At 49.5% G+C, this 26,180-nt stretch overlaps 7 protein-coding genes across 7 annotated transcripts; 4 read left to right on the top strand and 3 right to left on the bottom strand.

Moving 5' to 3' along the window:
- Positions 1 to 184: 184 nt before the first annotated feature.
- On the top strand, positions 185 to 895 carry FMAN_00968 (uncharacterized protein; the record flags this gene model as incomplete). The annotated part of the gene is made up of 3 exons (XM_041829475.1): positions 185 to 270; positions 320 to 536; positions 587 to 895. The coding sequence occupies 3 exons, from the start codon at positions 185 to 187 to the stop codon at positions 893 to 895; spliced, it is 612 nt and encodes a 203-aa protein (XP_041676302.1).
- A 60-nt stretch (positions 896 to 955) lies between these two features.
- On the bottom strand, positions 956 to 1,811 carry FMAN_00967 (uncharacterized protein; the record flags this gene model as incomplete). The annotated part of the gene is made up of 3 exons (XM_041829464.1): positions 956 to 1,117; positions 1,211 to 1,432; positions 1,494 to 1,811. The coding sequence occupies 3 exons, from the start codon at positions 1,809 to 1,811 to the stop codon at positions 956 to 958; spliced, it is 702 nt and encodes a 233-aa protein (XP_041676301.1).
- Positions 1,812 to 2,762: 951 nt separating this feature from the next.
- FMAN_00966 (uncharacterized protein) lies at positions 2,763 to 4,849 on the top strand (the record flags this gene model as incomplete). Its single annotated transcript, XM_041829453.1, has 3 exons — positions 2,763 to 3,150; positions 3,209 to 4,548; positions 4,613 to 4,849. 3 exons carry the CDS (start codon positions 2,763 to 2,765, stop codon positions 4,847 to 4,849), a joined length of 1,965 nt encoding a protein of 654 aa, XP_041676300.1.
- A 1,780-nt stretch (positions 4,850 to 6,629) lies between these two features.
- FMAN_00965 (putative amino acid transport protein GAP1) lies at positions 6,630 to 8,609 on the top strand (the record flags this gene model as incomplete). The annotated part of the gene is made up of 4 exons (XM_041829442.1): positions 6,630 to 6,960; positions 7,022 to 7,229; positions 7,282 to 7,491; positions 7,547 to 8,609. The coding sequence occupies 4 exons, from the start codon at positions 6,630 to 6,632 to the stop codon at positions 8,607 to 8,609; spliced, it is 1,812 nt and encodes a 603-aa protein (XP_041676299.1).
- A 704-nt stretch (positions 8,610 to 9,313) lies between these two features.
- On the bottom strand, positions 9,314 to 11,483 carry FMAN_00964 (uncharacterized protein; the record flags this gene model as incomplete). Its single annotated transcript, XM_041829431.1, has 2 exons — positions 9,314 to 11,104; positions 11,181 to 11,483. 2 exons carry the CDS (start codon positions 11,481 to 11,483, stop codon positions 9,314 to 9,316), a joined length of 2,094 nt encoding a protein of 697 aa, XP_041676298.1.
- A 2,548-nt stretch (positions 11,484 to 14,031) lies between these two features.
- On the top strand, positions 14,032 to 18,633 carry FMAN_00963 (uncharacterized protein; the record flags this gene model as incomplete). Its single annotated transcript, XM_041829420.1, has 2 exons — positions 14,032 to 17,954; positions 18,006 to 18,633. The coding sequence occupies 2 exons, from the start codon at positions 14,032 to 14,034 to the stop codon at positions 18,631 to 18,633; spliced, it is 4,551 nt and encodes a 1,516-aa protein (XP_041676297.1).
- Positions 18,634 to 19,766: 1,133 nt separating this feature from the next.
- Positions 19,767 to 23,023, bottom strand: FMAN_00962 (uncharacterized protein; the record flags this gene model as incomplete). Its single annotated transcript, XM_041829409.1, has 2 exons — positions 19,767 to 21,206; positions 22,139 to 23,023. 2 exons carry the CDS (start codon positions 23,021 to 23,023, stop codon positions 19,767 to 19,769), a joined length of 2,325 nt encoding a protein of 774 aa, XP_041676296.1.
- Positions 23,024 to 26,180: the final 3,157 nt, after the last annotated feature.

The following is a 26,180-nucleotide window of genomic DNA, read 5'->3' as shown; positions in this document are numbered from 1 at the left end:
ATTCTAGGCTCGGCGAAAAATCTCCAATCCATCAACACCGCCCAACATCGATATTTTGGAATCCCATTGCACCCGTTATCAATACCACAGTCTTAGTATAAGAAGCACCGGAAAAGGACTGAGCCTTCTATTGCGACACGTCGATTATCAACATAGAACCACCGGCGCCTGTTCAACTATTACAATGGCCGCTGTAGCAACCGCGCCTCGTGGTCTTCAGCCAAACGCATCTTTACCAGCCAAGGTTCAACCTATTCCTCCTAATCAAACGTGAGTTCTTCACTGCCCTGCTCCTTCTCAAGCCGTGCTGACTTTCCAGTCTCTACGTAACGAATCTCCCCTCCTCAAAAATCCAGAAAGCCGATCTGCGAACCGCCCTCTACCTCCTCTTCTCCACATATGGCCCTGTCCTCGATGTTGTCGCTCTTAAGACAATGAAGATGCGCGGTCAGGCCCATATCGTATTCCGGGACGTTCAGTCTGCTACACAAGCTATGAGATCTCTCGAAGGACAAGCATTCCTTGGTCGCGACTTGGTTAGTGGAACCTTTCCGTGGTGGTGAAATCAGTCTAACTCGTTTGCTAGAAAATACAATATGCGAAGTCCAAGTCCAACTTTGTGGCTAAACTCGACGGCACTTTCAAGATCCCTAATGTCGCAGGTGCCACCAACGTCGAGCAGACTGAACTGCAACAGAGCATCTTCAACGCTCCCCCTCCTGGTTCAGCGCCGGCACCGACGCCCGGCTCTGGTCTTCCTGTGAAGCCTGCAGCGAGCGCGGACCACGTCATGGAAGACGCCGATACACCAGGTGGCCGAGGACAGAAGCGAACCCGTGACGATGAGGATAGTGATTCGGATGTTGCAATGGAGGAGGACAGTGACGATGACTGATGTACAAGAATGAACCCATGAAGGACGGCGACATTTCTGAGAGACGCAATCGATACGCTACTACATTGCCATTTCTTTAGGGACCCATAGCCCTACGCAACCTCCGACAAGTCCGAGCCATATCATGAGATAGTTGGTCCTGTCGCACTCGAATTTGGAAATTGCGTCTCCCAGCAAGCAGGGGTGGATAAAGAAGGATGGGACGCCCGTGATAGGGTGGTGCTGCGAGCAAGATGTTAGTTAGGCCGACCAATCTTGACGATACCCAGAATATTGAAATTGACTTGTGCAAACAGCTGTCCTCAGAAAACGTACATCGGCCGAAATACCGCCTACATTGCCCAGTGCTCGAAGCCCGGCCTTGTACTCGTCTGGTACAAGGCGGCGAAAGACGGTGTCAATGTTGAACGCTGGCTCATCGGCGGGTAGGTTGCGTAGATTAAACCATAGACATGGCACACGATACGTGGGGTGAAGGTGAATTTCATACTCCACCATGGCAACTTCTGGGCGAGTCCTTTGTCTGATTAGAGCGGCCTGTCGTAATCTGTAAGACGAGATTCAACACTTGGAAGATATTATATTGAAGATGAGTTACCTCGTCTGCTTCTTCAGCATCCAACATATCCTTATCCCCACTTATTGGTACATGCGTTTCGTCGTCTGAGAAGGAGAATCCATCCAAACCTAGTGAAAGATCTCCATGATCCAGATCAAACTCGAGAGGCCGCCTTATTTGGATATATGTTGTGAAGCCCCCACCATAGGCGAAGTCTGTGCAAAGAGCATTGCAGAGCCTCAGCTTCCACCGTGCTCGTTGGGGGCCCAAAGACGCTTGGCAGTATTGCCTGTCAAGGTGATGGCATGCTTCTGAGAACTCCTCTGCGGTAAGAGAAGGGAAGTTTTCAATACTCATTCCGACTGGAATATTGTGGTCGAGGTATGGAGAGTTTTGGTATCAGATGTGAAGTTGTGATTGAGTTGGGTATCGCTTCCAGTGCTGTGTTTTTGGGTACGAAGGGTCCACGTACCTGAGCTGGCGGTAATTTTAGTGCTTCGATGATCTAGCACAGCATGATTGTTTGACAGGACTATATTTGGTTGGATGTAACATTCATGTGAGCTTTGATTTGCTAAGGTGCCCTATTTATGTGTTTGAAGGGACTACCCAAGGTCCAGGTAAGACGTCAAAAATTAGAGTTGTACTTGATGTCACATAAAGGGAAACACTTTCGCATTATCAACCAGAATCACTTTGCTCTCCCATTGCAACTCATAATAACACAAGATTCCACAGACGGCAGCTCATGGGATGCCACTATTGATCAAGCCTGCTTCTGCCATAAGTCATACAATAGGTAAGGTAGCGATTCAGGTTGTAACGATTTGGTTTCGCAATATAAAAGGGAAACGGAATTGCTAGGTCCGAGTGCTCGGGCCAGGGCGCTAAACTTGACCGAGAGTCGGTGTCGCAATCGCAAACGACACCTTTTGTATAACCCCTGGTCGCGTGCCGTAAGAGTAAAAGCTACCCCAAGCTCCTGATTTCGGTTCTGTCTGTATTTCTGTCCTCTATTGGCTCTGGTTGTTTCGTCTCAAGCTTGAGACTTTTGTTGCCACTTTCTTTGTCAACTGCTTCCTTGCTTGCGACCTGTACATAATAGTTCTTGTCCTGTCTTGCACTGTGAATTCTAGCGTCCTTTCGAGTCATTCGCTCTCGCTCTACTGGCTAGTCCCACCTAGAAATGAAAACACCAAGTCAATGATTCGAGATCCGTTCAACATCCACCGAACCACAAGCACCTTTGGACGCCCGCAATCTCGAAACATTCCTGCGCCGTCGCGGGCCGAGGCCGATGAAGTAGCTATGGCCTTCTCTATGCCCCGAACCGTTCCGTCCTTTGATAGTCGTCAACGAGAGCTTGAGGATCGATTCTGGGGTTCTGGCCAGAGATCCAACAAGTCGGATCGACTCCCAATGTACAAAGATAAACCTTATGCGTCGCCTTACGACGATGAAGACAGACCCTTTTGGAAGCGGAAGAAGTGGGTGGCTATTATTGCCTTGGTTGTTTTGACTTTAATATATTGGACTGGATCCTCGAAGAAACCCTCACCGAAGCGAACTGTAACGACCGATTGGAGCTACACAGGCTTGTCCAAGGATGATAGAAAGGCGAACTGGGATCACAGGAGAGATCGTGTGGTCGAGGCATTCGAGCTGAGCTGGGATGCCTACAAGCGATATGCCTGGGGTACGTCTGGCCGAATATCTGGACAGGATTCAAATTGGCTGACCGAAGAACTCGACAGGATTCGATGAATACCACCCAATTAGCAAGACGGGTGAAAACATGGCGCCAAAGGGGCTCGGCTGGATCATAATCGACTCTTTGGATACTATGATTCTCATGAACCTTACATCTCGTGTCCAAGACGCTCGTCATTGGATCTCGGACTCCTTGACATGGGATCAGGATCAGGATGTCAACACCTTTGAGACGACAATTCGAATGCTGGGTGGGCTTCTAAGTGCACATTACTTATCCACCGAGTTCCCGGGGCTTGCCCCTCTGGCCGAGGATGACGAGGGGGCAGCCGGCGAAGATTTGTATCTTGAGAAAGCTAAAGACTTGGCTGATCGTCTCATGAGCGCATTTGACTCCCCATCTGGTATCCCATATGCCAGTGTCAACCTCGCCAAGTTCGAGGGCATCCCCTCACACGCAGACATGGGAGCGTCGTCGACGGCGGAGGCCACAACTCTCCAGCTTGAATTCAAGTATCTCGCAAAGCTCACAGGAGAAAAAGACTTTTGGGACCGTGTGGAAAATGTCATGAAACTTGTCGACAATCAGGGAGCCCAAGACGGCTTGGTCCCTATCTTTATCTATGCAACGTCGGGCGAGTTCAGGGGTGAAAACATTCGTCTGGGAAGCCGCGGCGACTCATACTATGAGTATCTTATCAAGCAATATCTTCAGACGAATAAGCAGGAGCCTATTTATCAAGACATGTGGTACGAAGCGCTTCAGGGCGTTCGCAAGCACCTCGTCACATATACTTCCAATTCCAAGTTTACCATCATCGGAGAGCGACCGAATGGATTAGAGATGCCACTTAGCCCGAAGATGGACCACCTTGTGTGCTTCATGCCCGGTACAATAGCTTTAGCGGCCACAGAAGGCCTTACTGAGGCTCAGGCGCGCAAACTGCCGACGTGGTCGAAGAAGAACGAGGAGGATATGCAGCTGGCGCGAGAGGTCATGGAGACATGCTGGGGAATGTACAAGTACATGGCAACAGGGCTATCAGCCGAAATCACCTACTTTGAGATTGACAACCCGCCAACAGCTTACGGTAGTCCTCGGAATGGTCCAGTTAATTTCGACCCAAGTCCGGACGCGGAGTGGCGCAAGGACTTTACTGTCAAGTCTGGCGATGTTCACAATCTCCAGCGACCCGAGACAGTGGAGAGTCTGTTCTACATGTGGAGGATTACCAACGACAACCGATACCGGGAATGGGGTTGGGAGATGTTCAAGTCTTTCATGAACCACACAGCTGTGCGAAATGGAGGAGGCTTTACGAGTCTGCGCAATGCAAATGTTGTCCCGCCTAAAGTACGGGACAACATGGAGAGCTTCTGGCTGGTAAGTGATAAAGATCCATGGATGTGAGCGAGCAGCCAGTCAAGATGCTAACATGACCACACAGGCCGAAACACTCAAATACTTTTACCTCCTGTTCTCACCTCCTGATCTCCTACCTCTGGACAAAGTCGTTATCAACACAGAAGGACACCCACTGCCTCGCTTTGACATGGGACAGCTGTTCTCTACAGGGTGGAAGAGAAAGCCAAGAGACGCCAATGGTAAGATCATCGCTACAGTCGTCAAGGCAGAAAGTCAAGAGAAGGAGGCCGTTATGCAGGACGCCAAGAAGGTGAATTAGAGCAGCTGATACTGTGGGTGCGGTGATTGGGTGATTGGATGCGGTGAATAAGCTTAAGCGATACAGGGTGGCGAAGTTGCGTTGAGCATATGTAGCATTTATTTGATATTTCATACTGTTTGAGCATGGGCAAAGACTTGAATAGAAGCCCGAAGCCTTGGTACTGAATTTCTTTTCTCAAATGTCCCTCCCTTCTGGTCAAGGCAGATACTCTTTTCGTGGCCTTGCAGCTGCCTTTCTGGTCCAAGCTTCAAGGGAGACAGGGTTGTGATGTTCTCGAAAAATATGGTTCGATGGCTTACGGGCTTGTGCCTGTCTATTTGACGAGCACGAACAAGGAGGCAGATAGGAAAGGATCCGCTTCCCCGTGTTTTTGTTCTTGGCGTGTGATTGTATCTGCGATAGGCCCTGGATCATCGTATCTATGAACCGGGACTCATGAGGGCTAGAACGTGAGGTAGAACGAAGGATTTCCTTTTGTCGGGACCGAGAAGAGGGGAGACGCAGTTGGCCGATGAATGGAAGGGTCCTCGTATCAGGGAGGGCTGAAATGGATTGGAAGAGGGAGGGACGGGAGTGTGATAGTCAAACTTAGTGGTGAATGCACCTGCTGGAGATGGTTTAGGTGGGTTGCTTGGGAAGACAGGGGTTGTTGCTGTTGGTTTTGAAGGATTGCCTTTAGCAGCTTGTGATTTATCTTTGATGCTGCGTTGGGCCGTGGTGTGTGTATACTGACCAAAATCTGGTGTTTTGTCTCTCGGAGATCTAAGATAGAATCCACCTTTCAATACCGAGCAGTGAATCCACATCTTCAATTCTTTACGTATTCTTTTCAAGATTGATCGGATGCACAGACAGACAGAACCCGGCAGCATGGTCCAGGCGGTATCTTCAGCGTGCGGGGGGGGTCCAGCCAAAAGGCGTTACAGCGTTACAACGACTCACTCTAGACGTTCTAAGGCTCCCCACCTCCACTGCGATAGCGTCACCTCGGTCCCTCTCCACCAATGCCCGTGGTTATTCCTCAACGCTCGGAGCGTTTGACAGCTCGATCTCAGTGGCGTCTTAGTTGACTTGGGATTAGCATTTGCTGTAAGTGGTCAGAAGATGATTTGATCTGATACTGAACCAAGGATCCCTTTGCCCATTGGGGGGGCGGTCGTTCAACGCCAAGCAACTGTCACCGACTGTATTACTCCCTCTCCTCTGAGTCTAGAATGATAAGCCCACCTCCAGCCCCTTCTCACACGACCTTGACGTTATCTACTACCTTGTTTCTCCTTCTGTTGCTTTGATTGATTGATTGTTGCGCACATGCAGTCCATCAAACTTGACTGCCCCCATTTTCAGCTCTAAACTTAAACATCGCATGTCGACTTATATATTAACACATATCCACTCGTCGCGACAGCTCCATCACAGCTCTTTCTAACTCCACTACCTTGTTGGTGGCGATATGCCGACCGTCTCACTACCACTATCGAGACGATCAAGATATCAGCAAACAAATCCATTGCCTCAAATACAACCACCTTTTCGCACACCCTGAGTCGTTCGCTAAAGCACTGTGACCCTGACGAACCCCACGAACCAGCGTCCTCCCCCGACGAACCGCTTACTCACAACATATACCTCCCACTCACCTCCCACATCCGCATACGCCTACGCTTACAACTCCGACAACAATCCCCAGCGGAGGGCCAGCTCCAGTCATCCCACAGTTCGGGATCGACCAAGCGTGAGCTCGGCCCGCGCACAGCACGCAGGCTCAAGCGCAAGAATGGCGCCTCACGATGTCGAGCGCGGGAGCATTAGCAAGATGAAGGAGGAGTCCCTCGCCCCCGGGAGTTCTTTCAGCATGCGCGAACCCGAGTATGGTGATATTTCCCCGCCTTCATATTGGGACCGGTTCGTCGATGGGTTTAGGCGGGATCAGAGATCGAGTTTGTTCACGAATGATCCGTTGGGGCAGCACGAGGGGTCCGGGAGGGTGCATGATGGAGCGCATTACTACGATATCCAGAGTGCCATGTTGGAGACGGCGAATTCAGGCCTTGCGAGGGAGTTGAAAGGAAGACATTTGCAAATGATTGCAATCGGAGGCTCCATCGGTGAGTTTACTTACAGTGGTTACAGCATTCCTCGATGGAAAAAACTAAGACGTAGACTTAGGTACTGGGCTTTTTGTCGCATCGGGAAGAGCTTTGGCAGACGGAGGTCCAGCATCGATTTTGCTGGCTTTTACAATCGTGGGCGCCATGCTCTTTTGTACATGTCAAGCGCTGGGTGAGCTTGCAGTCATCTTCCCAATTGCTGGATCATTCTCTTCGTGGGCGACTCGGTTCATCGATCCGTCCTGGGGATTCGCAATGGGGTGGAAGTGAGTGTTGCTCTTTTGCTGCTGGCCTGGCCTCATTTATTGACTTACACAGCTACGCAATGCAATGGCTCATCGTATTACCGCTCGAGATCATCGCCGCATCCCTAACCCTCTCTTACTGGGACGAGAGTCTCACACGCGCCATTTTCGTCTCTGTATTCCTAGTCGTCATCATAGTCATCAATATGTTTGGCGTCAAAGGCTACGGTGAAGCCGAATTCATCTTTTCCATTATAAAGGTCATTGCTGTTATTGGCTTCATGTGAGTACTTTCGAATACAAGTTCTCAGCCGTTGCAGAATTAACATTCCACTCAGCCTTCTCGGCATCGTTCTCAACTGTGGCGGAACGCCAGATAGCGGATACATTGGTGGCCGTTATTGGCAAAACCCTGGTGCTTTCAACAACGGTTTTAAAGGAATGTGCAATGTATTTGTTACAGCAGCTTTCTCATTTGCTGGCACTGAGCTTATTGGCCTTGCTGCCGCTGAAACAGCGAATCCGCGAAAATCGCTGCCAACGGCTTTGAAGCAGGTGTTTTGGAGGATCACGCTTTTCTATATTGTTGCTTTGACATTGGTAGGACTGCTCGTTCCACACACTGACCCTCGCCTCGTGGGCGGTAACAGCGATGCGGATGCATCAGCCTCACCTTTTGTCATAGCCATTGAAGAAGCCGGCATTCAGGTCCTACCGTCTGTCATGAACGCGGTCATCCTTACTGCCGTCCTGTCCGTCGGTAACTCTGCCGTCTTCGGTTCCTCGCGTACCCTTGCTGCTCTTGCAAACCTTCGGCAGGCCCCCAAGATCGTCGGTTACGTCGACCGCAAAGGCCGCCCACTCGTCGCCATTGCGATCGCAAGCGCGTTCGGCCTCATCGCTTTCCTCGCAGACCTGCCCGAACAAGGAGCTGTCCTTGACTGGCTCATGGCCATCTCGGGCTTATCAACCATCTTTACATGGGGCTCTATCTGCGTGTGTCATATCCGTTTCCGCCGTGCGTGGGCTGCCCGAGGCCGCTCCGTCTCCGAGTTGCCCTTCCAGTCCCAGGTCGGCGTCGTGGGTTCTTGGGTTGGTATCACACTGAACGTTCTTGTCATCATAGCGCAATTCTGGGTCGGCGCCTTTCCCATCGGCTGGCAACAATTAACAAGCGCTCAGGTCGCGCAGAATTTCTTTCATAAATGGGTTGGCGCACCCTGTGTTTTGGCCTTTTATGTATTCCACAAGCTTTATTTCCGAACTACGTTTGTGAGAATACGAGATATGGATGTCGACACTGGACGTCGGGACTTTAATGTCCCTATCCTTGTCGCTCAGGAACGAGAGGAGCGAGAAGGTTGGCCCAGATGGAAGAGATACTATAAGTTCATGTGCTGAGCCACGAGAATTATGACGAAATAAAAAGAGGCGTTGGATATATATCTCATTGTGAATTTGGTCATTACCCAGGTTAGCATGGAGTTGAATTGGATGCGCTTAGAGCGCGGGATTCGTTACCTATGGCCACCCACTGTACTACATTTACATCTGCACTTGTACTCCGTAATAACGCTATATTTATGCACACCTGTTTCGAACCGATTCCATACCGCTGCGGAGGTGTGCTGAGTGCCATACAATACCAGGCCACGGCATCAATTGATATTAATCACTGAAAGGCACTCATGTGCCTCTTATGATGAAGTTTCAGAAAGTGTGATAGCAATGGTATCTAATTGGAGTCACTCATATGTTTATACGTCGTTTCGAGAACATGCCCGCATCTGATCGTCCGCCTCCTGCCAAATAATTTGTGTTCAGCAGCCTACCTACGTAAGCGAGGCCGTAAAACAAGCAAATAAGAAAGAGTAAGAAAAGGGCAAAAAGAAAAAGATAAAAGACGAAGTTCCGAGGGCTATGGTGCTCTTTCAAGCGGGGTTTCCAAGGCGGAAAGTAATGCTGATGAACCCTCATGATTCATAACTCGTGCGTTTGCATGCAGGTATGCACACAACATAACCGAAGACTGTAGCAATAGGACAGGGCGCACATTTTGATCTATTAAAGTCGGAGTGTTCTCCTTAGCAAAGCACTCTTCTCCTCTAAAAGTCCCAGAAGTCCTTCTTAGAGGGTGCGTTCTGCCGTGTGGGAAGAGGCTGCTCGTCCAGTTCACCGTAGAGCCAGTCTCGGTTGGTACCCTTTCGACCACCCATGCCGTCGCCTGCAATGTTGATCTTGTGCTTATCTGTGTTCTCTCTGACTTCGTTGGTGGGTGCGGTGCTGGATCCTGGTGTTCGGGTAGGGATCGATTTGGTGGCTGTTGCTTGACCGCCAGATGTCTCACTCGTCTCATTGTAGAGCCAGTCACGCTCGGTACCCTTCTTACCGCCCATGCCATCACCTGCAATGTTGATCTTGTGCTTGTCGGTATTCTCCTTGATTTCACTTGCAGGTGCGGCGTTGGATCCTGGTGTTCTTGTAGGGATCGGTTTGTTGGTCTGTGAGTCACCAGCAGTCTCGCTAGTCTCATTGTAGAGCCAGTCTCGCTCAGTACCCTTCTTGCCGCCCATGCCGTCGCCTGCAATGTGAATTTTGGCACTCTTGGTCAAGGGAACGCCCGACGCAACAACATTGGGTTGCTTGCGGGTGGGAATCGACTCAGGGACATCTTGAGTTTCTCCATAGAGCCAGTCCCGGTTGGTGCCCTTTCGCCCTCCCATACCATCACCAGCGATGTTGATCTTGTGGCTATCGGTGTTCTCGGTTGGTCGGTTTTCCTTTTGACCGGCAGGAGACTTGTCGTATGTATCCCAGTTGTGTTGCATCATTTGGACAGCTTTCTGGTGGCCTTCAGGGACACGATCTTGGGGTTGGGCTGGTGACTTGTCACTGATATCGAAGTGGTGGTCAAAATCTTTTCCACGGTCTTTCACGTTGGTGATGTTGCCTAAAGCGCGTTCGTTTTGTCCTACGTCCTCCTTGTCAAACAATTGGTTCTTATAAAGCCCTAGGCCCTCGTTATGAGCATAGCCCGGGGGATGGGAACCGGGGCGCGGTTGCTGGGGCACTCTCTCACCGTCGTCAAGTAGCTCGAAGTGTGCGTCGGCATCGCGTCTAGGCTTGGCAGCCGGGTGGCCTGGTGTCTCATCCACAATATCCTTGTCAGTGTCCCAATGGCGAACATCCTGGGTGCGCATAGTTCTGGAGGGCTTCACTTTCTGTGGCGTCACGAAATCCTGGAAAGACCATTGGCTGTCGTGCTTAGACTTTGGTCTTTCATCAAAGGATTGGCCCGGCTTGGGGGCGTCCTGAGGGTCACTACCATCGGCAAAGTCGAAATGAGAGTACTTCTTTGGGTTAGGGCGGATATATCGCTTGTTCTTGGGCTGAGGCTGCTCCTCCGGTTGCTCGACATGCTCTTGACCATCAAAAATTCGCGAAGGCTGGAAGTTCTTACCCTGGCCCCGCTTGGAAGGCGACATATTTCGACGGCCAGAGCTGGGTGAAGTGGGTTCGTCACCCAAGATCTCGGTGAAAGACCGCTGTCGAGGGCGGCTAGTACCAGCGTAAGGAGATACAACACTGGCGGGCTCCGCTTCAATTTCATCTCGAGGACCAAACAGCCTCAGGGATGCATGGGGGTCGCGGAGGGCATTAGTGGAATTAGTTCGGTTTCGCGCAACGGTCTCGTTGTGGCTGGGGGCGACAGGGGCACCAGTGCCAGCCGTTCTGATGCAAGACTGGATAAATGCGATCTGCTCTCGGCTATCTCTAATGGGCCAGTTGCGGCCAGACTTTCCAATCACTTCCACTTGCTTGAGAAGCGAGCCCTGGTCCCATTGGAGTCGAATCTGAAGAATCTTGCCAGCTTCATCGAAGGTCACAAAGTGAGTCTGTGGGGAGCAGTTAATACTTGGTTCGTGTTGGCGCGAGGCAGAAAAGAGCACTCCAAGCAGGGAAACAACATACAACTGGGAGGTAAACATCACGGGCAGACAAAAAATTGTCATCAAGGCCAGGGAGATAAGGACCGCCTCCAGTTTGAAAGCCGAGACCTGTGTCAACTTCTAAGACAATAACGTTTTGTCCATCAACGATATTGAACACTTCCTCCTTCTTCTTTGCGACCTGCTTCTGGAGCGCATTCAGATGTTTGATGATCTCAGTAGGACCAGAAAAAGTCGTGGTCGTGGTAACGTAGTGCAGCGCAGCCGTATCAGCCAGCAGAGACGAGCTGGGCGCAGCAAGGAACTGCTTGTAAGTGGACGCCATGTTGATGACGAAGTTACGACTTATGCAGGGTAAGGAACGTCGTTGGTGTCTCAAATGAGTTGGCGGCAAAATCATTAAACACAAAGAGCCGCAGGTTGAGGTGACCGAAGCAGAAGAACAGGACGGCGAAGGCAACGATGATGCAAGAAACAAGTTGCGAAAGCTTTGAGTTGGGGAGAAGGAGAATGAAAGTGAAGGGAGGATGGAAAACACGAATTCAAAACAAGCACGTGGAGTTGGAAGTGAACTTACCTGGGTGAAGGTGGGATTGGGATCTTAGTGGGAGAGTCAGGGGTCCGAAGGGACCTGCCTATTGGTGCTGGGACTAACGGCCCCCTACCTTACCTTGGACTTTAGTTAGTTCCCCTCATCTCCCTAGCCAAGCATGATGAATTCTAGGATTTTCTCATGATGGCGCAGTCAAGGAGCTAACGTTTCTAATCTTGGTTGGATCTGAGGGGAAAGCTGAAATGAAAGGGATTATAGCCCTGTCCAGAAATGATGCACTTACACGACGCTTGTTTGTTCCTGCCAGCCATGGGCTTCCTTTCTTCATCCCATTGTATACTGTACCTATACACTGATACTACACGTAAGGTACCCAGTGTGTTTATGAGAGTAACATATCAGTACCTAGTCGTAATTCGCTGTCTGCTGATTGAGAAAACCTAAGGATTAGAGTTCCGCTGTGGCTTCGGGAATGCGATTGTGAGTAGTCCCTGAAGGTATTTAATAGTCGATTCACCACGACCTACCTCCTCAGGTAGGTACATACTCACTCACTCACGCATAGAGGAGTTACTTCCACCGTTGGAGCTTTAAATCGAGGTTCGCAACATTCAAGCGAGTCTGTCAAGTTGGACTATAGGCCCCTTCTCATCTTTACATATTTGTTCATGTTTGCTTGGTTTCGTTTGCCTAGGTGATGTCGTGAAGGGACTAATGATATGGATCCATTTGCCCTCGAGTCCCACTTGTCGACGGGATGAATATCAAGGTCAGTTGGCTCCTATCACACACTTCAACAACTCTCAAGTTAGTGCCACTATGTGCAGATAACATCTCTCATTACGGTTGAGTGGCGAGGTATCACTTCGTTGATATTACATCAATGCATCGATAATGTATGCTTACGATGCTTGCACCTGTCTCTGCTTCGACTTAAATCTACATCTCAAACGGGTATGGCTTTCATGTGAGACTAATGTACCGTACCTGAGAAATACGGAGCCCCGTGCCGAACCAGGGGCCGCATCACCTCGCTACTCCACAGCGTTTCAGCTCTTTTGATACACCTTTCCTATCTAGGAATATCTGGGCATTGCTATCAAAGGCTATGGTTGATGGTAGAGATGGCTCCCTCTAATGGTATGATGTTTATCGTAAAATCATCAATTTTTGAATCTATGATGTGGAAGATATGACTTGCATGGCACTTACTAATAAATGTCGTTATAAGTCAGCTCTACAAACGTCACGGATTGGATGCCGCTGTCAAATGTGCACCTTCTTGAGCCTGCACCTATCCATAAATCTTTATACGAGCTCTCATTGTATGTTCTTGAGAGCATCGTAGACTAAGTGGATGAATCGAGACGCTGATAAATGCTATAATGTCTGATCCTCATGAATTCATAGTGCAATTCAGTAAGAGGCATAAGTAATGCTTCATGTGTGATGTCGAGAGTTTCGCCTTCACGGCAATCATGATTGTTCGATCTCGGTGTGTTCGCAATTGCACAACTTGCATAAATCACTGGAATTCCATTTTTGCCAAGTCTCTATTTGAAGGGTTGGTTTGTTCTAGTTCAATATTATTCACTGATCATCAATGCCAAGAATGCGATCTTCCAAACATGGCATTTAGACTACCCGAGCTACTCCGTAGGGAAGGGAAGAAAACCCAGGACCCAGGACCTTGATCCTGAACGACAAAAAGACTTAGGTATATTTAATAAATTTGGGATACTTTTACTATATTTAGGATATCTTTTGCTGAGTTTATTTTTTGACACCTTACCAATATAAGGTCCGGTGTTTTCTTGCTCCCTGAAGCCGAGTTGCAGATAACTACTGATAGCGCCACTCCATGCATTCCAGCACTGTTAAAGCGAAATAAAAGAAGGAACGAATGATATTGACTATATGGGCGGGCAGTTGCGGGATGGGTATCAGCAGATTGTAATCGTGAATCATTTCCCTATAGCACATAGGTGTCTGGATAATCTTATCTTCATCAGAGCATCAGCCTTCACCAAAAGACTGGGCGTGAGGAGCAACTAACGTTAGTGTGGCGAAGCTCGACGCCACATCAACTGGGCGAAACAGCTGCCGCCTCATTGCTGACGTGCCTCGTAACTTAACTCGTAAGGAGCAAAGTGTCCTACTTCTGGTAGACTTCATCAACACGTCTCAAACACGACTTTAAAACGATACTTCCAGAGCCAGCCACTTCTCTGTTACACGAATCCTATCGAAATTGCGAGATCCTCGCACCTTCCGGCTGTGTTTGCTTCTTCATGATATCTTTACTGCAAGTTCAGCCGCAATGATGAGGTCCTCAGCCTGGGCCGCACTCTCATGGCGCGCCCTCATATTCTCACTGCTATGGACAGCTGTGGCAGCAAAGCAGGACAAGCCGACGGTCGACGCTTCCGTCGCGAAGCATCCCCCTCTCAACCTGAATTACTTTGAGGATAGTGACGTCGTTGTCTTCCAAGATATCGAGGAGAGAAACATCTGGAGGTCCGAAGACGCAGGCAAAACATGGGCGCAAGTCCCTGACATCCCCGACCGAAGCGCAACCTTCTTATACCTTCACCCCTTCGATTCCAATTCTGCTTTTGTTCTCACGAAAGATCGGAAACACTACAAAACCGAAGACCGTGGCAAAAGCTGGAGTGAATTCAACAGCGGTACAATGCCGAGTGCCTTCCAACCCGATACTCTTGTCTTCCACGCAGGTGACCCGAAGCGCATCATTTTCAACGGCATGAACTGCGATGGAATTTTTTGCGACGAGGAAACAACATATACAATTGATGGTTTCAAGACTGTGCAGCAGCTGCGCCCCAGTACCTCAGGTTGCTGGTGGGCCAAGACAAACCGAGAGTTCACAACCGGCGATGCCGAGCTGGACAAAACCAGAATCCTTTGCATCGTTACCGACCCTCTGAGTCTCTTCAAAACAAGCCAGAAGTTATGCGTTTCGGATAACTTCTTTGCCAAGGGTAGTGGTGGAAAATTCGACGAATTCGAGCCAAGTTTGGATGGTCAACGTGATGTAACTGGCGTCGTTAGCATCGCAGCCGTCAAGAGCTTTATTCTTCTTGCCTCGTCATCCGCTGGCAGTGATGAGATGACTCTCTTCGTTACCAGTGATGCTCAGTTCTGGCACCGAGCCATGTTCCCCACCGACGACAGCCATGACCATTCCCACAAGATCAACCAGGAAGCTTACACGGTCCTCGAAAGCACCAACTACAGCATTCAAGTCGACGTGATGACTTCTCACCCGTCCACCCCTATGGGTGTCATCTTCACCAGCAACTCGAACGGTACATACTTCACAGAGAACATTCCGTACACCAATCGCAATGTCAAGGGCCACGTCGATTTCGAGAAAATCAGCGGAATTCAAGGTATCTTCCTGGTCAACACGGTTGAAAACGGCAAGGATGTTGATGCGAAGAGCGCAAAGAAAGTTGTGATGACACAGATCACATTTGACGATGGAAGAACCTTTGAGCCAGTCAAAGCTGGACAAGACCGCATCCACCTACATTCAATGACAGACATTGACAATATCGGCCGCATCTTCTCGAGCCCGGCTCCCGGTCTTGTTATGGGCAATGGAAACACGGGCGCCGCACTCGGCGAGTTCGAGAGTTCCAATCTTTATGTTTCTGACAACGCTGGCGTGTCATGGAAAAAGGCGCTCGAAGGTCCTCACAAATATGAATTTGGCGACACAGGCAGTATCTTGGTCGCTGCCAGAGATTCTCTAAAGGAGGACGTCGATAAGATTTCCTTCTCCTTGGACTATGGAGAAAACTGGGAGTCCGCCCCGCTCCCTGATGGCCTAAAGGTCAGGCCTGTTATTCTGACAACTACTCAAGACTCGACGAGTCTCAAGTTTCTGCTTGTTGGCGAGAAGGACAGAGCTTTTCACATGATCGCCATTAATTTTGAGGGTATGGAGAAGCGCACTTGCGAGAGTAAGGACATGGAGTCATGGTATGCACGTGTTGACGACAAGGGAGCGCCAACCTGCATCATGGGTCACAAGCAGACATACAACCGCCGCAAGAAATCGGCGGATTGCTTTCTCAAGGCCGACTTCCGTGACCCTGAACCCGTTATCGAGAACTGCGAGTGTACCGATGCCGACTTTGAATGCGACTACAACTTTCAGAGGGACCCCGATGACAATAAGGTCTGTAAGAAAGTTGGACCAGTTCCTATTCCAGAAGGCTCTTGTAAGGGCAAGGATGAGACCTTCAAGGGATCGTCCGGGTGGCGCCTTATTCCAGGAAATACATGTACTCGAAAGAGTGGCGCTCAGAAGGATGACCCAGTTGAACGCAAGTGCTCCGATGGCGGCAGTCCCGGTGGCGGTTCGACGCCTGGTACTCCGGCCAGTGGTGAAATTTCGCTCAAGATCAATGAGTTCACGGATATCAAAGGCAAGGACATGCAGAAATTTTACCTCATGGGTCTCGGATCTGAGAGTCCTACCAGCGAAGTTGTTATTGCTCGACCCATTGGTGATAAGCTACCTGGCGGTAAAGTCGAGGTGGAAAACAAGCTATGGATCACAGCTGATCATGGCAAAACTTGGAAGCGCATTCTTGAAGAGGAGAATATCTTGGGACTGATTCCTCATACCTACTTCAGGGAAGTCGTCTTCTTCCATACAGATTCTGAAAAGGTCATCTATACCATTGACCGCGGTCATAGTTTTCACAGCTTCAAGACGCCATTTTCTGATCCAGGTGCCCCGATGAGTTTCCATCCAGACAAGAAGGACTGGATCATCTGGATCGGACAGCGGTGTGGTGATGTTGCGGGTAGCAAGGATTGTTACCCTGAAGCCTCAATCTCAACTGATCGTGGTGACAACTGGAAGACTTTGCAACGCTACGCAACCAAGTGCGAGTTCACAGGAAACTCTGCCTTCAAGTTCCGCGCTCAGAAACAAATCGTCTGTCTCGTTCACAAGGACGAGAACACAGACAATCACAAAACCATTGTCACAATTGAGGACTTCTCTGAGGACGACAGGATTATCCACAACGGTACGGTTGCGGCGTTTGCAACTATGAATGAGTTTATCCTCGCCACGGATGAGGTTATTGAAGATGGCAAGGAGAGCGCCGGCCTACAAGCCATTGCTAGTATGGACGGAAAGCATTTCGAAGCAGCCCAATTTCCGCGCAACTTTCACGATTCTCACTCGTCATTGTACACTGTTCTTGACAGCTCTAACCACGCCGTCAACCTATTTGTCGCCACTGATCTTTCCGAAGGCCGACGACGCGGCTCAATAATCAAGAGTAATTCTAACGGTACAACATATGTCCTCAGCGCACCCAACGTCAACTCCGACGAACTGGGTTACGTGGACTTTGAAAAGGTCGCGGGTCTTGAGGGCGTCACCCTTATCAATTCTGTTTCGAACCCCGATGATAAGAACGGAAAGAAGTTGATTCAGACAAAGATTTCGCACAACGATGGTGCCGAATGGGGCTTCCTCCCCCCTCCATCAAAGGGTGCAGATGGCAAGTCTTATTCATGCAGCTCCTCAGGTGATAGCAAATGCGCTCTCCATCTACACCACTACACAGAGCGAGAGAATAAGGGCAGAACTTTCTCAGCAAGCACCGCTGTTGGCCTGATCTTCGGCTATGGAAACGTTGGACCAAGCCTTGGAGATGTCAAGGATGCCGATACATTCATGTCAGCTGATGGCGGAATCAACTGGAAGAGCGTTAAGAAGGGTGTATGGACGTGGCAATATGGTGACCAAGGTTCGATCATTGTACTCGCACAGCGTGCTACCCTCGCGAACAAGATCAAGTCAAATATTGTCTCTTACTCAACAGACGAGGGCAATACTTGGACGGACTACAAGTTCACCGACAAGGAAGTGACTATTCAAGACTTGACATCTGTCCATAGTGGAACTTCCCGAAACTTTTTGGTGTGGTACCAGACAGATGATAAGAAACTCTTCGCTGCCAACCTCGATTTCACAGGACTCACAAATCAGCCCTGCAAGTACTCCGATGATTCTTCTTCAGATTACGATCTCTGGTCCCCTAAACATCCCCTTCAAAACGATGACTGCCTTTTCGGACATAAGGCCAAGTATCTGCGAAAGAAGACGGATCGCAAGTGCTACAATCAAGCAAGCATGTCACGATTGCGAGAATATGAAAACTGCGAGTGTACCAGGCGAGATTTTGAATGGTAAGTGTATGACAATCGACATGGTCGAGAATATAAACTAATAATTTGCAGTGCATACAACTTCGAACTAGACAATCATGGACAATGTACTCTGGTTCCAGATCATGATGCCATCTCGGGCGAGGAGTGGTGCAAACAACATCCCAACGAGACATCGTACTTCGACCCTACAGGTTATCGCCGCATCCCCTTGACCACCTGCGAAGGTGGCCAAGAGCTGGATAAGACATCCACAGAGCACGCCTGTGCAGGACACGAGGAGGATTTTGCACGCAAGCGTGGCACTTCAGGCTGGGCTATTTTCTTTGCTATCATCATCCCCATCGGACTGGCTGCCGCTTTTGGCTGGTATGCTTGGCGCAACTGGAGCGGCAAATTTGGACAGATCCGACTGGGTGATAACAGTGCAACCTTTGACAGTGAGCAACCTTGGATCAAGTATCCCGTCATTGCCATCTCAGCATTTACAGCTGTTGTTGCTGCCCTACCACTAGTCTTGACCTCCATATGGCGATCCGCCACTGGAGTCTACGAGCGTGTATCAAACCGAAGTAGGGGAGGCAACTGGTCAAGACGATATACCACACGTGATAGCTTCGCTCGAGGACGGGGTGACTATTCTATGGTCGATGACGACGAGGGTGAGCTACTCGGTGAGGAGAGCGACGAAGAGGTTTGAGAAAGAATGTACGAGCTACGACGTGAACCAGGACTGTACTATGATATGGTGTCTTATTGGGAGAACTTTTTTGTGTGCCGAAAAGATGAATGCGATGGAATGATGCGAGCGTTTTGGTAAGAAGAGAGGACTAGTAGTATAGCAGGAGAAACAGAGCAGAAAGGCAGACAGACAGACAGACATACACGGTATAATTATTACTTCAAACGTGCCATGACTCCGTAACTCACATCACGCATAAGAAAGAGACACACTTGTCGTTGCATAGGGTATGATCTTACTCATCATACTCCAGCTCTGATCCCCTGGAGATCGTGCTGACAGTCATCATTCAGCTCAGACATGCCAGCTAAGACTTGCATGAACTATCTGAGGCACAGACAAGGAGGTAGTGGCCGGAAGTGGATATTCGTTCCGGTCATTTCTTGTGCGAAAAACTCATGGTTTGGTGATAGATGCACGGGTATCACACTTGCCGTGTGATATATCCGTGCTGGCTGCATGACAAAGAATTTCATTGCTTGGCTAATAACAGATCATGTTAACCTCTAGTGGACTGGGATAAGGCTCTCGAGATGTTGCACGAATAGTGAGTGTAATTGAAGGATTTCGACAACTATGACAAGTCACAAAGGCACTATTGAGTTGCAGTTCATGTCACTAAGTGGTATTGTACAGATAGAACCATGCAGCTCGGAGCTATATGTCCATCATATTTGATTTATTTTTGCAATTCCAATCCCAGCTTGCGCCATGCTTGCCATGTTGCAGTCTGTAAGGAAGACTTTGCTCTATTCATGTGTTTAATGCCACTGCGGTCAAGATGATTTCTCAACACAACGAACATGCCAAAATATTACTCCTTCAACTCCTTCCATTGAGTAACCGAGACTGTTTTGCTCATGTAATGCCTGTATATGAACTGGACCATAGCAAATGCGATGTAACGACAGGTCTAAGATAGCAATTAAACGATTTGGGGTATTTGATAGTAAAGAAAAACAAAAGAATGTATGAGACAATGCTTGCTTCCCAAAAATTGATAACCAATACATGAATTTTTATATAAGCTGGAACGCAAAGGTGCTGGTTGCACCATTGCAGGTGGCCGCGCTGTGGCGCTGTGGCTCGGACTATGACCGCTTGACTCGATTCCAGAATCTTTTCACGGTGCGATTATCATGATCGACAGGATCTTCCCACTGGTCAAGAGCAGCGAGCTGTCTTTCAATGCTCTGTTTGGGATTGCCTTCCCGAGCGTACAATGCTGGGCTAGGTGTGTGATCTCCACGGCTTGAGCTCACTCGGCTACCAGCCTGTTTCCAGCCATAGATCTGATCCTCGCTTTGGCGAAGATCTGGTCGTGTCAAGGTCATACGAAGTGTCATTTCTCGGCTCGCTGCTGGGTCATATATAGATTTCTCTCCTCTTGAGTATGACGAGTGCTCGTTGCTACTTCGTAGAGATCGAATATGCGGTGTCTTGTCGAACAATTGAGGAGTTTTTGGAGAATCAGGCTCAGCTGCAGAAGCGTCGTCGCTGTATCTTGATGATCGATCATCTTCTAGGAAGCTTCGCAATCTGTCCGGGTCGTATGCGGAGGCCTTGTTAAATCCCGTATGTGGCCGGGGTCCATCTTTGGAGGAGAATCCAAACTCAATGGCCTCATCAAATTTCTGGGGCGAAGCGAGATAAGCTCGAAGCTTCTTTCGAGCCTCAGGGTCTCGATAATGAGCGGCAGAAGGGTCGAGGGGTGGGGTCAAAGGAGAGGGAGACGCCAAGGGTGTTTGTCTGTTGGCAGATATTAATGACAGCGCGCGAGCACGAGATTTCTTCCGCACATGGCCAGATGAGCCAACACTGGAGCTGTGCGAGGCAGACGGCGGTAGAGTGGTGGGGGAAGCAGGGCCTTCTCCAAGTCCATTGACGGAGGGTTTTCCAAAGGGCAGCTTATTAATTGATAAGTGACGGCGAAACGATGGCCTTCGGCTCTTGTTTGGAACCGGTATTTCTTCTCGCAGATTGATGTGATAATCATCAAGATATAAACGTAGATCCAACCCCTCTTCATCGTCAAGCCATCGGAAACTGTCATAAAAAGAATCCGCTCGCTTGATATCTGAGCTCGTCATGGCTCTGTCATTTTGCCTGGACAGCATACCCGAGAATGGGGACGATCCTTCAGACGGTCCAGGACTTGGGAGTGGCGACGGCATTTTGACCTCTTGAGGTGGAATATCGACTTTATTCGATACTGCTTCTGGCGCGTAGGTGAAAGTAGTTTGTGACTTATACGCCAACTGGAGCTCTTCCTCAGTAAGGTGGCGGCGTTTTATCTTCTCAGGAAGGTTGGCGTAGAATTTCTGGTCCGTTGCAGTAATTCGTGGACGATCTGTGCGCAGGATAGAATCATCCGAAGTAATGGGCCTTTCTTGGTGCTCGTAGCTCCCTCTAGGTTTGGGGAGCGATGACCAAGGGGAAAGAAGTTGATCTTGTCCGACACTACCGGGCCGTTGACAGTTTCCGAGGTCGGGTGATTGAGCTAGTTGCGATCGCTCGATAGTTGAGAAGTACTGTCAAGGAGAAAAGTTCAGTATGAGGCACCAAGTAAATACAGCTAATATAGCAATTAAATAGAGCAAACATAAAAATGTAGATAAGCCATGAAGGGGAAGCCCTGATTCTTAAGGTACCAGAGAGAGGGGCGGGAATGGTTATGTCTCAATTCAGGAACGGAATGGCAGAGCTAATGCAGAGAGTCGTTGACTAAAAGGCTCGTGGGGCACGACTCGAATGTCTTGGGTGTATGACGCCTGGTGATTGCTGGTACACAAGCACGTTGGTGCACCAGGTGGCATGGATCATCCAGGAACTGCACGTCTAGGGCGTCGTCACAACGCCTTGGGTTGGGGGGACGTGATTGCTGAGCGAAAGAGAGCACTTTCTTGCTCCTGTGTGCTCTGTATCAGGGGCTGCGTAGACAAGCCATGGGAGAATCGGCCAATGGCTAGTCACTGAGCGGACGAAGTGCGTGGAGCCGCCCAAACGGCCACCGTGAGCCAAACCAGACAGGGCAAGGACAGGACATGGGTATTGGACAGTGGCTTCTTTTAGCGATTCCTGATGGTTCCCCGTTCCTCAATTTGACAATTAGGCGGCGACTAGCCCCCGGCACCTGCAAGAGGACCCATATTCAGACAGGTACATAGAGTACAGTAGACTCAACCTCGCCAAGTCATATTGATTTCGTACAGCCAAAACCCATAAACTAACGCATACGAGGTGGGCAGAGACGCTTGTCGCAATCTGAAACCTTGTTTCATTTGAAAAAGCAAAGGGTGATGAGGACTGCAGTGGCATGAGAAATCGATTGATCGCATCACCAAGGGGCCTCAAATCTTCGCCTGCTTCGACTCCCTTATGGTAGTATCGAAACAGACCGTGAGAAACAAAAAATGGGACACACGGCAAGGGATCCGCAAAATAATGAAAGCCACGAACTTACTTTTCGTTGAATTGTTGGTGGAAGAGCCTCGAATTCTTGTCTTGTAATGGTTGCTGATGGTCGATTTTCTGTGGTAGGAGGCTGGACATCAGAAGATACCCTCTGGTGTTTTGAAGCAGTGGACGCAGCAGCGCTTGGACTACGTCGCCACTGAAGTAGGTGACTGCGGGAAGATGATGGACGGTGATCTGCAGTGAGACTATCGTCGGGGAAGAGGCACTCTGTATCGATTTCGCTAAGCAGGTCATGGTATTGCGAGTTGTGTCGCAGATTATCGGTATCATGATTTGTCTCTGAATGTATTCGCAGCTCGATCTGCTCCTCTTCCGCCCAGGCGCGATACAAACTGTTACTGCACGTTGGTTCATCCTTTGTGGGCGTCACGTCTGTAGTTGCAATGCTCATGGGTCGAGATGGCAGCAAAAAGCTGTGATCACCAAGGCCTTGGCTTTGATCGATGGCGCTGGTATCCGTAGAACCGTTAGTGTCGAGCCTTGTGGGAACACGGCGTTGGCGTTGCGGCTGCAGTGGTGGCTTTGGGCGCTGTAGAGAATGCATGGTTTCGAAAATGGGTGTATACACATGCGAGGGTTGTGCATGTATGCGGCTCTTGTTAATGTGACTCGTTTGATGCGGGTAGTGGTGCAGAGGCCTAGGATAAAGAGGTTGAGATAAACTTGCAGAACCCGAGGAGAGAGTCTCGTTGTCGAAGAAGCTCATAATATCATCAGGACGGCCTGGGCCCTGGCTATTAACGCTGCCGCTATCTCTTGCATTCATGCTATTGCTGTCGATAGCCACCACTGCTTCAGCTCGATTTGGCCATTGATCCTCGTTCCATCCCAGGGTCGAATCCAACGCTGCAATTCCATCACCCTGGCTCATGACGAAGTCGAGTTGAGAGTTTGGCTCGTGCTCGAGCTGCGAAGCAGGGTTGTCGAGATTTGGCGACAGGGAGTGGTGATGAGGACGAATAGCTACCTAGTGACTGCTGATCATGAGGCAATCGGAAAGGAACGGCGATGCAAGGTCCACTGCTGTCAAGTTGGCCCCCCGCAGGCACCGTTCCTAGACTCCTCGTCCCTTACCTTGGGGATGTGATTGACACTCGGTTGACAGTGTCTTACCGGTAGACGAGAGCCGATCGAGGTCGAAGGTTTGCAAGGAGGGGAGAGTTGCAGTAAACAAAGGGTTGATTCGGGAAGAGTCGATACGAAGGGCAGATCGGAAATGGTGGAAGACGCTATTATTGCTCGTGCCTCGTCGATATGCTTCAATGGTCAAAGCATATCATCATAAGCGAATGCAATTCCCGAGGACTCGTTGTAAAAGTGCCGTGAATAGAGATCAAAAGAGGGCAAGCACGGCTTCAATTTTGGTTAAGCGGGTGCAAGAGCCAAGCCTCAACTACAAAGTAAGGTACAGCACAGTAGTGAGTGGCAGGCACGGAATTTGCCAATTGCTCGAAGGGCCAGCTCGAATTAGCTCTCAGCAACGGTGAGAGAACGTTAGGGGTGGGAAAGTGTCTGAGGCAATAGAGGAATCGACGATGTGACTTTGGCGTCAAAGGTTGGTAGGTTGGCGTCAAAATGCGTTGTCGTACCTAACGAAGTGTACATATCATACAATTGGAGATGGAAAAAAGAGAGGAAAAGAAGAAGGAAAAGAAGAGGTTCGGTCAACTACGGATACCTAGTCCATACATAACACAAAATTCTAAGTAATAATACTCCGAAGACTTATTAACCAAACCTAAGTCCAAAGGTCGCGCCGTTCCGTGCCGTGCGTCGTGGTGTCGTGTGCTGCTGTGTCGTGTCTTAATGGGCGTCAGCTCCGGCATCGAGGCCAAATTCGTATGGGACGAGTCCCTAGCGAGCAGGCATGGATGGATACGACCGCTTTCTGCTCAAAAATCACGGCGGTGCTTCAGAATATGTCGATGTCCGTCCCATCACCATCAACCTCGATCCCTGTAACTTGGCTTAACGCTGTGCTGTGCTGTGCTGTGCTTGCTGTAGGAACTGGACCCAGCTCCCTGGCAACACCACCAACAGTTGACGAGGTGGGTTCATGAACGGTGAACCCACCTCCCAAGACCCAACCCAAAAGCCAATCTGCTTAGCCTTTGGGTCTAGCAGTGCAGCGGAGTCCCAAGTTTCCGGGCACAGAGGTCGATAAGCCAGCCTCCATTGGGCCAAGTGCAGCTATAATCTGCACGGTACCTGACTTGGTGTGTTTATGCTGACATTCATTCAGGCGCCGTGACCGGACTGTCTCGAATAGTCTAGCAGTTCTAACATTGGGTATCACCAAGGCTTTTAATAAGTCAAGATAATTCGTGCTGGAGTGGGACTTCAGTCCGGGGGTCACAATCGAGGGTGAAGCCGCTATTCTACCCCTGAGTTGGTTTAGTTCATTTCTGGGGCACTGAAGTTTATGACTTGAAGACCGCAATTCATCGGACTTCTTCCATCACCTCCACAGTTGGAGGAAGCAAGACGAGAAATGTCGATGGGAGGGTCACACCTGAAGCGACCTAAAAAAGCAAACATCTGCAGATCCACGTTTCTTGGTTCCATTATGATATAGACGTGTTCAGCTAAGTTTCCGACACGCACCGTACTCCGTAGTGCGCATCATATCATGTCTCGTTATTATATCGACAGCGAATAATGACCATAATAGTCAGCATAACTAACTGGTGTACAGCTCACTGGTGTGCCTTGGTGTGTGCCAGGGTAACCTTACCACCTCAACTCTACATATGATAAGAGTTCACGAAACCCAGTGACTGTTTATTATTAGTTGTCCCCGCGTAGCAATCTGGGTAGACATCGGCTGCTTGGTACCGATCAATATAAACCTGTCGGTCTATCCACCTTATTTCCATCTTTCAAATTCATCACCCCCACAAGGGACCAAGTTAATGATTGCAATCACCTGCCTGCTTGAGGCATTGGTAGTGCCCATCACTTCCAGACATTTCTTAGCTCACACAAGTGACAGATTCCCATGCAACGCTATCATACTACGGCGTGCCAGGGCTGATATCTGACAAGCAGGGTACGTCGCTGTTCAACATGTTTTAAGCGACGCCTAATACCACCCGTCACAAGCCAACTCACTTCACAGTAAGACCCTTGAAGCGCTCCGCCAGATTGACTTTAATCCCACCAACCAGCCATATCGCTTTGGGAATCTGACCCGAGTTTGCAGCATTTCTTCTGAAGATCTCTCGGAGAGCCCGCCGAGTAGCGCAGGTCGACAATATGACGGGCTGTCTTTGGATGATATCTTGCTCAACCAGCTCAGCTCAGAAACAAGCCCCTGGAACAGACATTTGCTGTGCCGCATTCAACCCTGATTTTGGTTCAAACCAGCTGTCACGACGCTGACTTTTGGCTGTCTGCTGTCCGCTGTCCCTGGTAGCATTCGGAAGCTCCGTAGAAGCGGTAATGTTGGCTCTGTTAAAGGGGCTCGGCAGTTACGGATCTGGATCCTACGAATCCTAACCTCCTGCTACCAATGATGCCGGTGACACGAGTACACGTTGTCACGCATACTTTTGGAGTTGACTTTGCCCTAGGTTGCTCAGAGTGTGCTTACGGAGATGCTATGGTAGTATGTAGTTTCAACCCATGGCCGGTACAACAGGCACAGGGCCCTTATACGAAGTACAGCTGTTTGAGACTGCAAGCACTACCGTATTGGTAGTCTCCTTGTTCCTTACGGAGGATGTATCGAATACTTCTTTAGGTTTCGGGGATTTTCCATCTTGATCTCGAGTTTCGTACCTGATCCGGGAGGCATGGATCTTGTAGAGGTCCTGGACCTGTCGGCAGTCACCACTTAAGATGTCATATCGGAGTCAGTGCATTCTCGGCGTCCACGTAGGTCCGTGGAATATGTTTCCTCCACATTTGAAACTCTTCCAAGACCTTGGGAAGACTCTACCTAAGGGGGGAATAAAACACGAGACTGGATTTGGTGGTAGATCGGTGGATTTTGGTGTAAGCCAGTCTCATGTATTCCCCCCCCCCCC

This window comes from Fusarium mangiferae (assembly GCF_900044065.1).
Source record: "Fusarium mangiferae strain MRC7560 genome assembly, contig: FMAN_scaffold001, whole genome shotgun sequence".
Taxonomy (NCBI): domain Eukaryota; kingdom Fungi; phylum Ascomycota; class Sordariomycetes; order Hypocreales; family Nectriaceae; genus Fusarium; species Fusarium mangiferae.
Note: the sequence above shows the minus strand (reverse complement) of the source record. Positions and strands in the feature narration are given on the sequence as shown.